General features: G+C 34.5%; 1 protein-coding gene and 1 long non-coding RNA gene across 3 annotated transcripts; one reads left to right on the top strand and one right to left on the bottom strand.

Annotated features, from left to right (window-relative positions):
* The first annotated feature begins 1,488 nt into the window (after window positions 1-1,488).
* LOC138349143 (uncharacterized) lies at window positions 1,489-7,130 on the top strand. The gene is made up of 2 exons (XR_011221740.1): window positions 1,489-2,336; window positions 6,821-7,130. It is a non-coding gene; the product is annotated as an uncharacterized lncRNA (long non-coding RNA).
* Window positions 7,131-11,223: 4,093 nt separating this feature from the next.
* Window positions 11,224-15,050, bottom strand: LOC101261034 (uncharacterized). Of its 2 annotated transcripts, XR_003247194.2 has the most exons (5): window positions 14,466-15,031; window positions 12,690-13,449; window positions 12,502-12,571; window positions 12,000-12,072; window positions 11,224-11,484 (listed from the first exon to the last, which is right to left on the bottom strand). XR_003247194.2 is itself a non-coding variant. In XM_004241061.5 (4 exons), exons 1-4 carry the CDS (start codon window positions 14,755-14,757, stop codon window positions 11,359-11,361), a joined length of 1,251 nt encoding a protein of 416 aa, XP_004241109.2. In that variant the 5' UTR covers window positions 14,758-15,050; the 3' UTR covers window positions 11,224-11,358. The 2 variants fall into 2 exon arrangements, 1 of the variants encoding a protein (XP_004241109.2); XM_004241061.5 differs by lacking the exon at window positions 12,502-12,571 and having other exon boundaries at window positions 14,466-15,050.
* Between the last annotated feature and the right edge of the window lie 361 nt (window positions 15,051-15,411).

Below are 15,411 nucleotides of genomic sequence, written 5' to 3'. Positions count from 1 at the left end.
TCTCTACTAGATTCCTCAGAAAACTGGTTCCTCAAAAGAACTTTAGTTGATGCTACTTTCTTAGTTTTCAACTGCGAACTTGGCGATCTACAATCTGAACCGGAATATCTTTATAAGATGAGCTATCCTTTATCCCAATACCTTTAGTTGGTATGATAAATGAAGGATCGCCCATCCACTTCTTCAATATGGAGATGTGAAATACTGGATGAACGTTGCCAACTCTTGTGGTAGCTCCAACTCGTAAGCTACATTATCAACCCTTTTTGATACTCTGTAAGGGCCAATATACTGGGACTAAGTTTCTTTTTCTTACCAAATTTGAAAACACCTTTTATGGGTGAAAATTTAATATATATATACTCAATCATCTACTTCAAACTCTTACTCCCTTATCATAACATTAGTGTAGGATTTCTGATGACTCACCACTGTTTTATACCTTTCTTGAATCACTTTCACATTCTCCATAGATTGATGAACTAAATCAACCCAACTTCACCAACTTTAAATCATCCAATAGGAGATCTGCATCTCTTCCCATAAAGATCTTCATAAGGAGTCATTTGGATGCTAGAGTGGTAACTATTGTTGTAAGCAAATTCGATGAGAGGTAGGTGATCATCCTAATTACTTTTGAAATTGATCATGCACGCAGTGAACATACCCTCTAAGGTATGAATAGTGTGCTATGCTTGCACATATGTCTGAGTTTGAAAGGCAGTACTTAAATTCACCTTTGAACCTAAATCCTTTTGGAATGACTTCCAAAATTGTGCAATAAATTGCGCATCTATGTATCGAATAATGGAACCAGAACCTCGTGAAGTATTACTACCTCTTGAATATATAACCTGGCATAATCCTGTGCTTAATGGGTAGTCTTTACCGGCAAAAAGTAGGTTGATTTGTCATTCTGTCGACAATCAACCAAATAGAGTCATGCTATATGCGAGACTTTGGTAAACCTGTGACGAAGTCCATAATAATCATCTCCCACTTCCATTATGAAAGTTCTATATTTTGATTCATACCACCGAGCCTTTGGTGCTCTTTTTTAACTTGTTGACAATTCGGATACTTAAGAACAAATTCTGCAATGCTTTTCTTCATACTACTCCACCAATAAATTTTTCTCAAATCATGATACATCCTTGTGGAAACTAGATGAATGAAATATCTGTAGCTAAGAGCTTCCTCCATGATCCTCTTTTGGAATTCATCCATCCGTGGTACATATAATCTACCTTGATACCTTTATAGACAATCTCCCCTTTGTTAAAAAGCCAATACTTTTTACTTATGAATATTTGCCTTAAATTCATGCAAAATAGAATCTTGGTCTTGCTTCTCTTTTAATTTTGACATAAATGATGATTCAATCCCATTCATCACCACCACTCCTCTTGTGCAATCCATTAGTTTGACTCCCAAATGTGTAATTCTATGCACATCTTTTGCTAACTTTCTCTTTTCTTCCTCAACTAGGGTGGTGTTGACACCCAATTTTGGCCTAATATTTTTAAAAATTCGTAATTTTAAGCTGCAACGCTAAGCCCGTCATTTGAGCCTATTTTGAGCTTTTATTTAACTTGCTAACTAGGTCAAAAAGAGGGGGGGGGGGGGGGGGAATTTTTCAAAAAAAAAAGGGAGCCGCAGCCCCCTCTCCTCTTTTTCTCCTCCCAGCCGCGGCCCCTTCTCCTCCCAGCACTCCCTCTCATTTTCCTCCCATTTGCCTTCCCTCCCTCTCTCCACAACCCTTCCCCTCCCTCTCTTCCCAGCCGCCCCTCTTTCTCTCCTTCACTGTTGCCGTCTCAGGCAAGACGCCGCCGGAGAACCCTAAAACCTACCCATCATTCTTCAATCTCTCTTCCTCTCCAGCCAGCATGAGGAGGACGAAGCCAGCTGCAGAGAAGAAACCAGCAGCGACAAGGCAACCCCCGGCCTGCGTACTGCAGCGAAGCCAGCAACCAAACGACTCCAACAAAACCCCAAACCCCATTTCTTTCTTCTCCGACCACACCACCCCCAAAACTCTTTTGTTTCTTTCTCGTTTTTGCAGCTAGCAGCAACCCCGGCGGGGAGCTTTAAGCTCCGATGAACCGGAGCCAAATAAGAAAAAAATATAAATATAAAAATGAAACAGTCCCTTTCCCTCTCTCCCCTTCACGATTTTGATTTATTTTGTAGGTATTCCGGCCAGCTCGAGCAACCTCGGTGAGCTTCGAAGCTGTGGCAAACAAATCAAAACCCTCTATCAAAATGGAGCTAAGGAAGCCATGGAACGACAAGCCAAAAAGCTCCAAAGATCTATTTGTTCTATTTCTCTATTAGAGGTGATTTCTTTATTGTTGTTTCTTTCCAACAAGCATAATGGAGATATTCTTTCATGATTTTTTATTATTATTTTTAAATTTTTTAGTTATTATTTATTTTAAAGTTTGTGCTTTAACTTTACGAAACTCCATTTATAATCTACTTATCTTGACTGAGTTGCTGCTGTTTTACCTATTAGTATTTATTTAATTATTCATTTTTATTATTATTGTAAATTATTCTAATAGAGTTCGTATGATGAGTTGATTATTGTTAGTTTTCTTTTATCTATTAATTTATTTTATATATATATAATTTTTTTTTGTATGTTTTCTCACTAAAGAAGATTCTTAATTTAATTAAAAGAGTTTGTTGTTGCTTTGAATTTATTTATTGTTGATAGTTATTCTTTTACTATTTTGTTACATTAAATGTTGCTATTATTTCATAAGAATTTATTTTGTATTGTTTTGTTTAATATTTGACCACTGTTCGAGTATTTATGTTGATAATTGCTTAAGGAATTTGTTTCAATTAATTTTATATTGTTTTATATTTGTTATTGTTCATATGATTTTGTTCTAAGCTTAAGTTATTCTATGGTAGAATTTGTTGTTATTATCGTTTATTGTGTTATTTTTAGTTGTGAAGTGGCCAATGAAAAAACTCTCCGTCGGTTTTGGAGGTCTCCATAATTTAAAAAGACGGAATTTTAATTCAAGTTTATATATTTTACATGTTGAAAGGGGCCAATGAAAAAACTCTTCGTCGGTTTTGGAGGCCTTCCCATTTTAAAAAGACGGAATTTTAATTTAAGTTTATATATTTTATATGTTGAAATGGCCGATGAAGAAATTACTGTCGATTTCCAAGGCCTCCCGTGTTAATAAGACGGATTTTTATTTTTATGTTATTAGTTGAGTTATTCATTTTTATTTTTTATTTATTTGGTACTAACTCTTTTACTAAGTGTCTTTACAGGTACCCGGAGATGTTTCTCCTTGAATTATTCGAATGAAGTTCGAATCGTACTTTGTTTCATTATTATGTGAATATTGACGTTAGACAAACCTTAGACCGATAATTATTATTTTATTTTATTGTGTATATCGTGTGTTTTTTTATGTGTTTATTTTACATTCTTCCTCAATTTGAAAGAAAAAATGAATTCAGTCAGAAACCACATTTGTGGATTCCGAAGGGTGCCTAACCCCTTTCCTTCGGAATAACTTGAACCCCTTACCTAGAGTCGAATTGGTTTCGTAAATTATTTAATAGGTTTCCCAGTTTTCCTAAAATTAGGTGGCGACTCTTTTCAAAATTCGTTTATTTTTAAAACTTTGTTAAAATTGAATCAAATTAATAATTTTTGAGTTGCTGCGACGTTTCGCCCTATTTTGACAGAGTAGGGATGTAAACAGAATACTCATGGGTGGTACTACCCAAAGACAACCTTCCTAAAGCATAAAAGCAACATTAGCCTTACATGAGTGATAAAGAATACTCATGTCATAATCCTTAAGTAATTCTAACCACCTTCTTTGTCTGAGATTAAGCTCTTTCTGAGTAAACACATATTTATGACTATTGTGATTAGTGAATACATTAACATGAATGTCATACAAATAATGACACCATATTTTCAATGCAAATACTACAACAACCAAGTCTAAGTCATAAGTTGGGTAATTTTTGTCATGATTTTTCAATTCTCTGTAGGCATAATCTATAACTTTGGCATTATACATCACTAAAAAAACCCATGCCAACTCTATACACATCAAAATAAACAATAAAACCTTGCATACCTTCTGGTAATGTCAAAACTAGGGCAATAGTAAACCTCTTCTTCACTCTTAAAAGCTTTTTTCACAAGTTTCAGACCATTGAAACTTCATTGTCTTCTGATTTAACTTGTCAAAAGGGACAAAATAAATGAGAACCCCTCTATGAACCTTCTATAATAGTTGGTCAAACCAAGGAACTCCTAATATCTGTTGAAGATGTGGGTCTAGGCTAATTTTGTACTGCTTCTATTTTCTAAGTATTAACTTTATTCCTTCTATATACATAATGTGGCCTAAGAATACCACAAACTCAAGCCAAAACTCATACTTAGAGAACTTGGCATATAACTCTCTATTCTTAGATTCTAGAGAATTATTTTGAATGACTAGCATGATCTTCATTTCTCAAATAGATTAGTAAGTCATAAATGAAGACAATGTTTAACATATCTAAATTAGGTTTTAATACTCCATTCATAAGGTTCATCAATGCTGCAGGTGCATTAGTTAAACCGAACGACATGACCAAAAACTCATAATCACCATAAAGGGTTTTGAAAGATGTCTTTAGAATATCATATTTCCTTACCCTCAACTAATGATAACCTTCTCCGAGGTCTATCTTAGAGAAACAAGTAGCACCCTGAAGCTAATAAAAAATATCATCAATTTTTGGAAGACTTTTTGTTCTTGATGGTAACCTTGCTCAATTGACGGTAATCTATACACATCCTAAGGGAACCATCTTTATTTCACACAAATAAGACCGGAGAGCCCTAAGGTGAGACATTTGGTCGAATAAGTGGGATCTATATATATTTAAAATTGAATTATACCATACATACTAAGTACTAAACAATTGCATAAAGTACCACTAAAAATGTTTGTTAAAGAAGAGAGAAAATATAATAAATGTGAAAAATATAATTTATTTTATAAAAAAATGACACTTATTTCAAGAAACCCTTCATCTTTGGGAGTTCTTTTTTAAGAAAAAATTAAAAGACTCTGTATTTCTTTGAGAAAGATAAGAAAGACTTTATTTCTTCAAAAAAGATAAAAAAAACAAGCGTGATTTCCTTGTACTTTTTCACGAAAACTTTCTTTCTTCTTTGTATTTGTAACACCCCGTAGCCAAAATAAACCAAAAATCAGTTTTTTTTTAAGAAATCTGCAGGTGAAACCAACTATGGCATCGACGGTTCGTAAGACAGACGACGGTTCGTCTTGCACAACCGTCGATGGGATCAGAAACTCCCAAAAATTCATCCGGGAAAAAATTTGGAAAAGTCTTGATCGACGGACGGACCCACGGTCCGTAGGTCAGACGACGTTCCGTAGGTGGAAAATTTACAGACAGTTAAGGGGAAATGCAGTTGGGTCAACTTCAAATAGTTATAACTCTTATAATAAAATGAATTAGGTGTCTCATGACCTATCCATAGATAGTATCTTTCCATATCCACCAATCTTGCGAAAATCAGACCTCCGAGTAAAAAGTTATACCTATTTTAGTAAAAGCCTGTCGAACAGGCCCAATCGACGGACCCCACGACGGGGCTTCGGTCAGACGATGGACCGTCAGTCCTGGCCATCGTTTGTTCCGACAACAACTTTCCCAGGGGTCTTTTTGACCTTTCCCACTCTTTTTAAACCCTAATTTACGTCGTTTTGATCATAAATCATCATATTTTAGTCATTTAAGCCTGGAAATATAATTAAAACATATCCAAGTCAAATCATTAAATCAAAACTTAGAAAACTAGAAGCAAAAAAAGAGAAAAAGCTCAAGAACCTTAGTTCAAGAACACCACAAGTTCCAGCAGTTCCAGCCCCGAAACTTAAGTATTTTTCCGTGGATTTCATCACCATGCATGTGGGATTTAACTAGTGGGTTCCTTTCACCCATTGGGTCCCTAGTTTTCAGTTAGATTTTTTATTCCGATATCATGATTAGATCTAGGGTTTCTAGAACTTTGATAGAACTTTATGAATTTATTAGTGTTATGTTCCAAATCAGATTATCATGTTATTATTAAGTTTATTGCATGAATTTCAGAACCTTAACTTTGTATTTCTTTAATTCTTGAATTACACATGCTAGGTCAGATATTTCAGACACTTTAGATATACATGCCTCAGTTATAAATGCATAATTACCAGATTAATTGTTGCATTCTCAGTTTGCATGTTCAGCTTGGAGCTATCTAGTATTGATAGAAATTCAAACATAAGCAGTAAATTTACAGAATTCATTGAGAGTAACATAATACCGAGTTGGACTATGGTTTAGCGTAGTCAATAGTCCCAGAACTACTAGCCAAGTAGATTGTAAGTCCTCTCTATGGGCAATCAGTTTAGTGATCACGCTAGCATGTCTTTATACCTCTAGCAAGGTATATTGGATCCTCTCGATGGGGCATATACATCAGACCCACATTTAGCTCATGTGGTTTTATTATCGGTTATTAGTAACTCCCACAGATTAGTCAGACTCTCTACATTAACCATTTATTAGTATATTCAGTATTCAGTTTTAGCATTTTATAAATTGGTCATTGCATACAGTTAGCTCAGAATTCAGTTTATCATGTCAGATTATTATACTTGCTATTTTATTTGTTCAGTTATGTTTTATTTCAGCTTTACTCTATCCTACATGCTCAGTACCTTTCAAGTACTGACGTATACATGCGCTACATCTTCTTGTGATGTAGGTTCAGGTTCTCAGCATCCAGATCACACATAGATCGATTTCCCGATCTCCAGTTCAGTAGATTCAGTGGTGAGTCCTCATTCTCCGAGGACAATAGTCATGAATGTCATTTCAGTCTTTAGTCATTTAGTTTCAGTTTTTGCTAGATTTAGCTGGGGGCTTGTCCGAGTATTTCTAGTCCAGTTTAGAGCTATTTTCAGACATAGTTAGATTCAGCTTAGTATTGCGTTAATATCTCCTTTGTATTAAACTCATTGTTTTCAAATATCTCAGTTATAGAATATGGGTATTTCCCATCTTTTCAGATTTAATCATGATTTAGCTTCAGCATCAGTTTATTATCTTTAGTATGCTCATGATTATGCCAACAGGGTTAGCTGGGGATCACTTGTGGTCCTAGGTTCCGTGTTCGCGTCTTGGGGGTAGCTTGGGGCGTGATAGTATTTTTATAATGAAACTTGAGAAAGTAGAAAATTTTGTATTTCGAGAAACCCTTCATCTGTAAGAGTTCTTTTTTTTAAAAAAAAAACTAAGAAGACTCTGCACTTCTTCAAGAAAGATGAACATGACTGTATTTCCTCTTAACTTTCTCAAGCTTCATCATAAGCTCTTCCTACTCTCTAAAGACGCTGCCAGAAACTGATCTTTTTTTCTCAAATCTTTTCTCGACTTTGGTCAAAGTGTCCATACCGAATTGACCGAATTCACCACGCACCCTGCACCGCGCCCACACCAGTGTCGCGTCAAGACGGATTCGCCGGCAAATATGAAGAGTCTGTGCAACATATGTTGTAAGTTCACCATCGTTGTCTGGCTCTTCAAAGCCATTTACAGTAATAGTCTACAAACCTTCGGCTTTTAGATGTATTCTCATTCCTATCTTCCAGTATTAAAAATCGGTTCCATCAAAAAATGGAGTAACAACAACTGAAGAATCAACACCTTCATTTGTTTGGATCTCTTTTTTTTTCACCTAACCCTAGATTAAGAATGAAACCTGCTCTAATACCAATTTGTAGGAAATATGGAAGGAGAGTATTATCTTTAGAGAATACTCAAGTTTTATATATGCTACTTAAGGTCACTTGAGTTAATTACAATCATCAACTATATCACTACTTATACTATTCAAAATAGAAAACAAAAAGTCTTGCACAATTAACTAGATACATGTATTACAAAATTTTAAAAGACTTCTTGAGAAACTAAGAGACAATATTGAAATACTAAACATCAAGGTGTGAAGTGAATGCATAAATTTCAACAATACTTCATTGGTATTGATATTCTAAGATGGATATACCAGAGGTGTATCATTAAATCAAAGGGATTATGTGTTGGAATTCATCACTAAAATGGGACTAATTAGTGGATCAAAACCAGCAATCACACCCTTAGACGTCAATCAAAAGCTCACAACTAGAGAGTATGATGAAGCCACCAATATTATGTGATGCCAGTGCACATAACAAGTTGATTGAGAAGTTAGTTTATATGAGTCCGGAGCCTAAAGGGTGAGAAATGCTAACAAAAATTTTAAAAAAATATATGAAAATCTTTTTAATCAAAACAGAAAAATCGCTCACGAAGTAGCGATTTTGTCCGCTGAAAAAAAATAAAATTTAAATTTGATCTTTTTTATTTTTAAAACAAAATTGCTCCCAAAGGAGCGATATCCAAAATAATTTTTTTTAATATGTCTCTGCTGAGGCAGCGACTTAAGTTTAATTATTAATTTTTTTTATAATTTTTAGCTTCTTTTTAAAAAAAAAATAAATCAATTTTTTTAATTAAAATTTTATTTTTTTAAAAATCAAATCGCTAAAAGATTTTGATTTAAAATCGCTGCCATTTAATTTTTTAAAAAATGATTTGAACTTTAAAAAAAAGGCAACAATAATTTTAAATATTTTTTTGAACTTATGTCGCTGCCTCAGCAGCGACATATTAAAAATATTATAAAAAATTATTTATTTTTTAAAAAAAATTAACAAATCGCTGCTATAGCAGCGATTTTACTTTTTTCGGCGGACAAAATCGCTACTTAGTCAGCGATTTTTCCGTTTTGATTTTAAAAAAATTCATATACCATTTTAGAATTTTTGTTAACATTTTTCACCCTTTAGGCTCCGAACTCTAGTGTATCTGACCATAACTGGAACTGATATTAGCTTCTCTGTACAAACCTTAAGCCAATTTATGCAGATGCCAAAGAAGTATCATTGGAAGGTTGCATTAAGGACTGTCAGGTACCTAAAAAATTCACTAGGATACAATATATTAATTATGAGAGTCTACATATACTCAGCAGCTTACTTGTTGATGTGACTTTGATCGTGTTGCTTGTCCAAACACCAGGTAGAAGGTCAGTTACTGGTTTTGTCGTCAAGTTTGGGGACTCTTATTTCTTGGAAGACAAAGAAACAACAAATTATATTTAGAAGTTCAACAGAAGTTAAATATAGACACCTTATTGTTGCAACTTTAAGGCAAAGTACTTTACTTGGTTGAAGGGGACTGTTTTCAAATTACTTATGAGAGGATCAAGCATATTAAAATTAATTTTCATTTCGTTAGAGACAAAATCAAGGTTGTCTATGTGAATACGAAGGAACAACGTGCTGATTTGCTAACCAAGGGCCAAGACACAATACTTGGCAAGCTTGGAGTGTTTAACATCCTTGACCCTCCAACTTCAGTGGAGTATTAACATGTTAGTTACATCAGTTAGTAAAACAGTTAACCATCCATGTTGTTAGTTAGTAAGTTGAATTATATTGATTAGTACTGTTAATTTAACTGATCCACCTCTGTAGATGTTGCTTATATAAACTTGTGTATGAATAAGGCTATGTTATATGCTCCCACGATAAGCTAGCTGGCGCTAAGGTATACGCTCTTACAACAGTGACCTTATTTGGAAATTCTTGTTGGGTGAAAACATCCCAAACATAATGTGATGCATTCACTACGTGCACTACCTCCATTACCCTTGGCTATGTAGCTCCAAATTCTGCATGCATCTAATAATTATAATTTGCAAGGTGATGGATGAAGAAGAAGATGAGAACAATAATGACGTATGTAGATTTCATAAGTTTTAGAAGATTATGAATCGTATTCAAGTTGGAAACTTCAATTCACTTTCTTCAACAGAGGCTCCATGAGGGAATTTTCTGGCTATCATAATTCGTGGACATCACGAATTTCTACCATAGGCTACTGTGTCTACCACTAGTCCCACAAGAATAACCAAAAAGAGATTGACAAGCAAGGAATGCCTCAATTAGTGTGTTGTTGTCAAAAAGTTCAAAGATGAAGTTTTAAGTTGTGAGTGTACCTGTAGGGTAGGCATTTGGTAATTCGGTTTGATTTTGATTTTTTTTATTTTTGATTCTTGTACAACGTGTACCGAACACTGAATCAAAATAATTTGATTCGATTCGATTTTTATTATGTGGGTTCGATTTATATTATTTCAATTTGATTTTGTTATTTCGATTTTTTTTAATGGACCTGCTTAGTGGGCTTTTTAAAATTTCTGAATTTATAAATTTTTTTGTTTGATTTTTCAACTTAATGGACAAAAATAGTTACAGAAAAGAAGTGTCTTTTACTTTTTAATTTTTTATTTTAAATTATAGTATTTATTATTTAACATTAATAATTAATACAATATAAATATACATTATAATATAATATATTTCGATAAACCGAAATACCGAATAACACAAATTACATACCAAAAACTGAATTGAGATACCAAAATATATAAAAATGTATATCGAATACCAAATCGAAAATTAAAAAGCCAAAATCAAAATACCAAAAAAATTCAATTCGATTCGATGTTTTGATTTTTCGGTGTTTATGTCCAACCCTATTTACTTGAAGGATTCATTTGGCACACTTGGAACAAATTGTGTGTGTAGCTACTGAATGTATATTAATGATTTTTTCCAAAATTCTCCTTTTGACAAATGAATTCCCTTGCTCGAGCAATAAAAAGGTACTTCCTCTCTGTTTCACAAAGAATAAATCTAATTTGATTTGACACGAAATTAAAGAATATAAAATACTCTTGAATCTTGTGGTCCTAAATTAAAGTTAGGTCAACTGCACAAAATTGTTCTTTGATCTTGTGACCTTAAACATGTCATATGAAAAGTTGAAATTAAAATGTTACCAAAAAAGAAAAGAGGTCATCTTCTTAAAACAGATTAAAAATGAAGGAGATCATTCTTTTTTAAACGGAGAGAGTATGATCCTCATCACAAAAAGAAAAGGGCATAAAACTATGACCTCCTACAACATCTAGTTTGATCAAAGAAATGCACCATTTTTATGGCTTTCCAAATGTGAGTTTGTGTGTCGTGAAATTGATAATTATTCAGCGGAAAACAGTTACAACAACTACAAAAGGTTATCATTGATAACTATGTCAGTCAGCAAGTTTATGAAGTATATGGACATTACTATACACAGGGATCAGTTGGTCAGACTAGATTTGCTTCCTGACAAGCACTATTCCTCTCCTTTCTATTCCAAATCACTATATGATGCTTCCTCTTCTGGCAATTCAAACTCATCAATCTCTTTAAAATGCTCTCGCCAGTAGTTGACAAAATCTTGTGGCAACGACTCTTCAACCACAGGTTTCTTCTTCTGAAAGTCATTTTAGTTACAAGCCACCAAAATGTTAGGTTAGGATAAAAGAATGATTACACAGCATCCATTCTACAAGCAGATATCAGAAAAAATTACTAGATTCAAACATTAGCCACACACTTTTAGGTATCTCACTGAGTCATATTTTAGTGTACATATTCCCCTAATATTAGGTTTACATGGTTGGTGAAGGAAAATCAGGAAGGGGTCAGCCATGTAAGCTTAGGCTTGCTACTGCGACCTCTTAGAAAGAAATGTTTCAGAATGTCAACTGGATCCTTGACGAGTCTCTCACATGTAACCTACATATATGAGCTAATTGTACAAATATATGATCATATGAATGAAACAAAATTTAGCATATCATCTCCGGTAGCTCTAAAGAAGGTCAATACCCATTATCAGTGGATGTCCTTGAGATCTTAAACAGCAATGAAGAAGATTTCTAAGGAGGCCAGTGAAAGACACTTGGCATTAGAGATCAGTAGAAAAAGAGATGATTGTTGACAAACCTTCTTTCGCTTTCCAGTAGGATCCGTCCATGATCCAGACGGTTTAATATCACCAACTCCACCGAATTCCCTCCTACATAGAAGAAACAAGAATCAAGAGAGCATCAGCATTGACTATTTAGTCTGTCATGTTCACATTTATAATGTCTTTTTCAATGCTAAACACAAACGCCCCAACTAAAGATATGCTGCAGGAAAGAAAGCAGGGCTAGAGGAGGTTGTTGCCAATGTGCATGCTGCAGGACTATCTTACATATCAAGCAGCTGTGGAGCCTTTGAAATGCCCAATTTATTAAAGATTATGCTACTTCAGGTAGATAAGGAAATTAATATTACGTAGAATGCATTGCCAACACAAAAATTTTCAGCCAGGCCCAAGCTGGAAAAAGGATAGACATTAATCGAGACGTGCCAGAGACAATTTTTCAGGGTGAAAACTAGAGGTACAACTAATTGACCAAACTTGCCTGCTACAAGTTAGGAGCATGAGAAGTTCACTCACCTAACAAACTATATGTGGTACAGGATATCAGCAAACTACACCATCGCAACAAGCTTCATATCGCATGTGACTAGCCTCAGAAAAAAGGAAAAATACTGATATTATTGAAAAGGGGAAAAAACTGCTCCCTCAAGATTACATGGATGTAGAAGACATGAATAGAAAAGCAATGAAAGAGAGAGAGAGACCTATTCGTTCTCTTCTTTGGCAAGGTGGGGCAGCTAAAAACTGAAGCATCTACCATCCCTTTTCCCCTTGTTTTCTTTAAAGATGAGCAACTTCCAGTCGATGCACCAAATGTTTCTTCAGCTGCTTTTTCATCTGAAGGGAAGTGCTCAAGAGAAATTGCCTGAGCTTTGGATTTTACCTTCTGAGGAGAAGAAGTCATGAAAGGCTCATGAATACCTTTCGTCTTCTTATTTCCTGAAACAGGGGTAGACAGAACAACTGCTCGTTTCCCCTTCTCTTGCCTAGTCTCAGGAGATAAGCTACTGAAAGGCTCAGCAATTGCTTTCCCTTTATCCTTCATAGCTGTAGGAGGAGTCAGGGAAAGGAATGGCTCATCAATCTCCTTCCTTTTGTCCTTTTTGTTTTCATGATTTGAAGTGAATGGCAGAGCAGTAGTTTCTAAATTAGACCTCTTTGCAGTCTGCCTTCGATTGTTATCTACAGCTTTATTTCCTGAAACTGGGGTAGACAGAACGACTGCTCTTTTCCCCTTATCTTGCCTAGTCTCAGGGGATAAGCTACTGAAAGGCTCAGCAATTGCTTTCCCTTTATCCTTCATAACTGTAGGAGGAGGCAGGGAAAGGCAAGGCACATCAATCTCCTTCCTTTTGTCTTTTTTGTTTTCATGACTGGAAGTGAAGGGGAGAGCAGTAGCTTCTAAATTGGACTTCTTTGTAGTGTGCCTTCGATTATACAGTACAGCTTCATTACCCCTGCCAGCTTGAGTAACAAAAAAGAGACAAATTAGACAGGTTTTCTGTAGGCATGCCAACACATAGACATTGAGAGGTCAGCAAAACAACAGCATAGTGGCACGATCCCCTGAATTTGGCATTTCAATACTGGAGTGAGATAATTTTCACATCACCAGATGAGAAGCCAAGCTTATACAGAAAATGAGGAACCAAACAAATAAATGTTAATTATTACATAGATTGCTTCTGTTCAAATGGCAGGAACACATTTGCAATTAGCTTTCCAACATAGAACTCAATTTTCTAGGGGTCGGCATCTTCATATCATACTTGCGAATATATAAAGATTCCTTTATACATCACACTATGACCATTATTACACTTGCGTTTAATCTAACACAACCTCCTACTTTAACTAGACTTCGGACAGACTATATGAATCTTCATACGCACACAGTTATAAGTTATTATGATTACTGTATCAATAGTAACATTACTTTAAACTAAAGACTTGAAAAATAGTAATTTTTTTACGAAAAGATTGCTGAAATTCGTGTTTCACAAGTTGTGATGGATTCAAGACAACAAATGCAACTAAAGTTACTAATTTGGTTCATAACGTTTGAAAGTTTGGTTCATAACGTTTGACTTTCAGAACCTCACAGTAGATATCGCAAATGGCGGAACAAGTTGTCCATTATGGTATTATCATTGAGCTGTGATAACTCTAAAAAGGAAAAGAAGATAATAGCCTTCAAAACAAATCAATTTTCATCATTCCAGATAATAATTTAACACTATACATTGTAATCCTAATAATGTTGGGAAGGAACCCCACAAATACAACATAAACCCATGAGTCAAGAAGATCAGATAACAAGGAACAATGTTCAGAAGGTGTTTGTAAGCAAGCAATATACTTACTCCGTAGTGTCAAAGAGGGTAAAATACACCTAAATGACAGAACCCAGAAAATAAAGTGAAATAAGCAACTATATGCATACAGATTTATATTAAAAAAAAAAGGGAAGAAAATCATACCATTAGGGTTTTGAACAGAATTGAAATCGGAAGAAGCGACGCTTGTTTCAGCGTTTGCCTCCTTGTAATTTGGTTTTGAAGAATTGGAATCAGAAATTGGGGGTTTTGGAATAGAAGGAGAGGAGAAGGAACAAAGTTTACGGAGGGTGGAAGTGGGTATAAGATTGAAATTGGATATGTCGGCAAATGGTTGCCTCTTCTTGTTCATAGATTTAGAGTTGTTTGGGTTTTGGTTGTTCCTTTGATCAGCCATGGATTTAGAACAGTTTGGGTTATTCCTTTGAGTAGCCATGGATTCAAACCATCAATCTTCAGTTGATTGCTGAACAATCAGTTGGCTGGCGGGAAGATTTTTGAAAACTATCAGTGGATTTATGGGGTTCAGTTCAGGACAAGTTATCGGTTGGAATCCTCTGGTGTGTTCATGAGAGGTCGGTTGGTTCAAAAAGCGTTAATAATTGAGGAATTAATAATGCTAATCTGTGTTTTATCAAAGGCGATGTTGGGACCCTGGGCAAGCTCCAGCAAACATTTTGACACTATTTATCAGAGACAAGTGTTTTAAGCATACCTAATGTTTAATGTGTGGGATTCACTTTATGAATTTTATATAATTATGTGTTAGAATTCTTTAGTAATATTGTCAACTTTTATAATTCTTTAATAAATAAATAATTTTTCCGTCTCAAAAAGAATGATTTAGTTTGATTTGGAACAGAGTGTAAAAAAAGAAAAAATACTTTTTGATATTCTAATTCTAAACTAAAGTTATGTCAAATGTATCAAAATACTCCTTAATCTTGTGGCCTTAAACAATTCTCGTGAAAAGTTAAAATTAAAAGTTTACCAAAAAAGAAAAAAGATCATTCTTTTTAGAACATACTAATGAAATCATTCTTTTTGAAACGGAATGAATAATACTTAATAATATTTTTCATCTATAGAA

Source organism: Solanum lycopersicum, chromosome 6, assembly GCF_036512215.1.
Source record: "Solanum lycopersicum chromosome 6, SLM_r2.1".
In the NCBI taxonomy this organism is placed as follows: domain Eukaryota; kingdom Viridiplantae; phylum Streptophyta; class Magnoliopsida; order Solanales; family Solanaceae; genus Solanum; species Solanum lycopersicum.
Note: the sequence above shows the minus strand (reverse complement) of the source record. Positions and strands in the feature narration are given on the sequence as shown.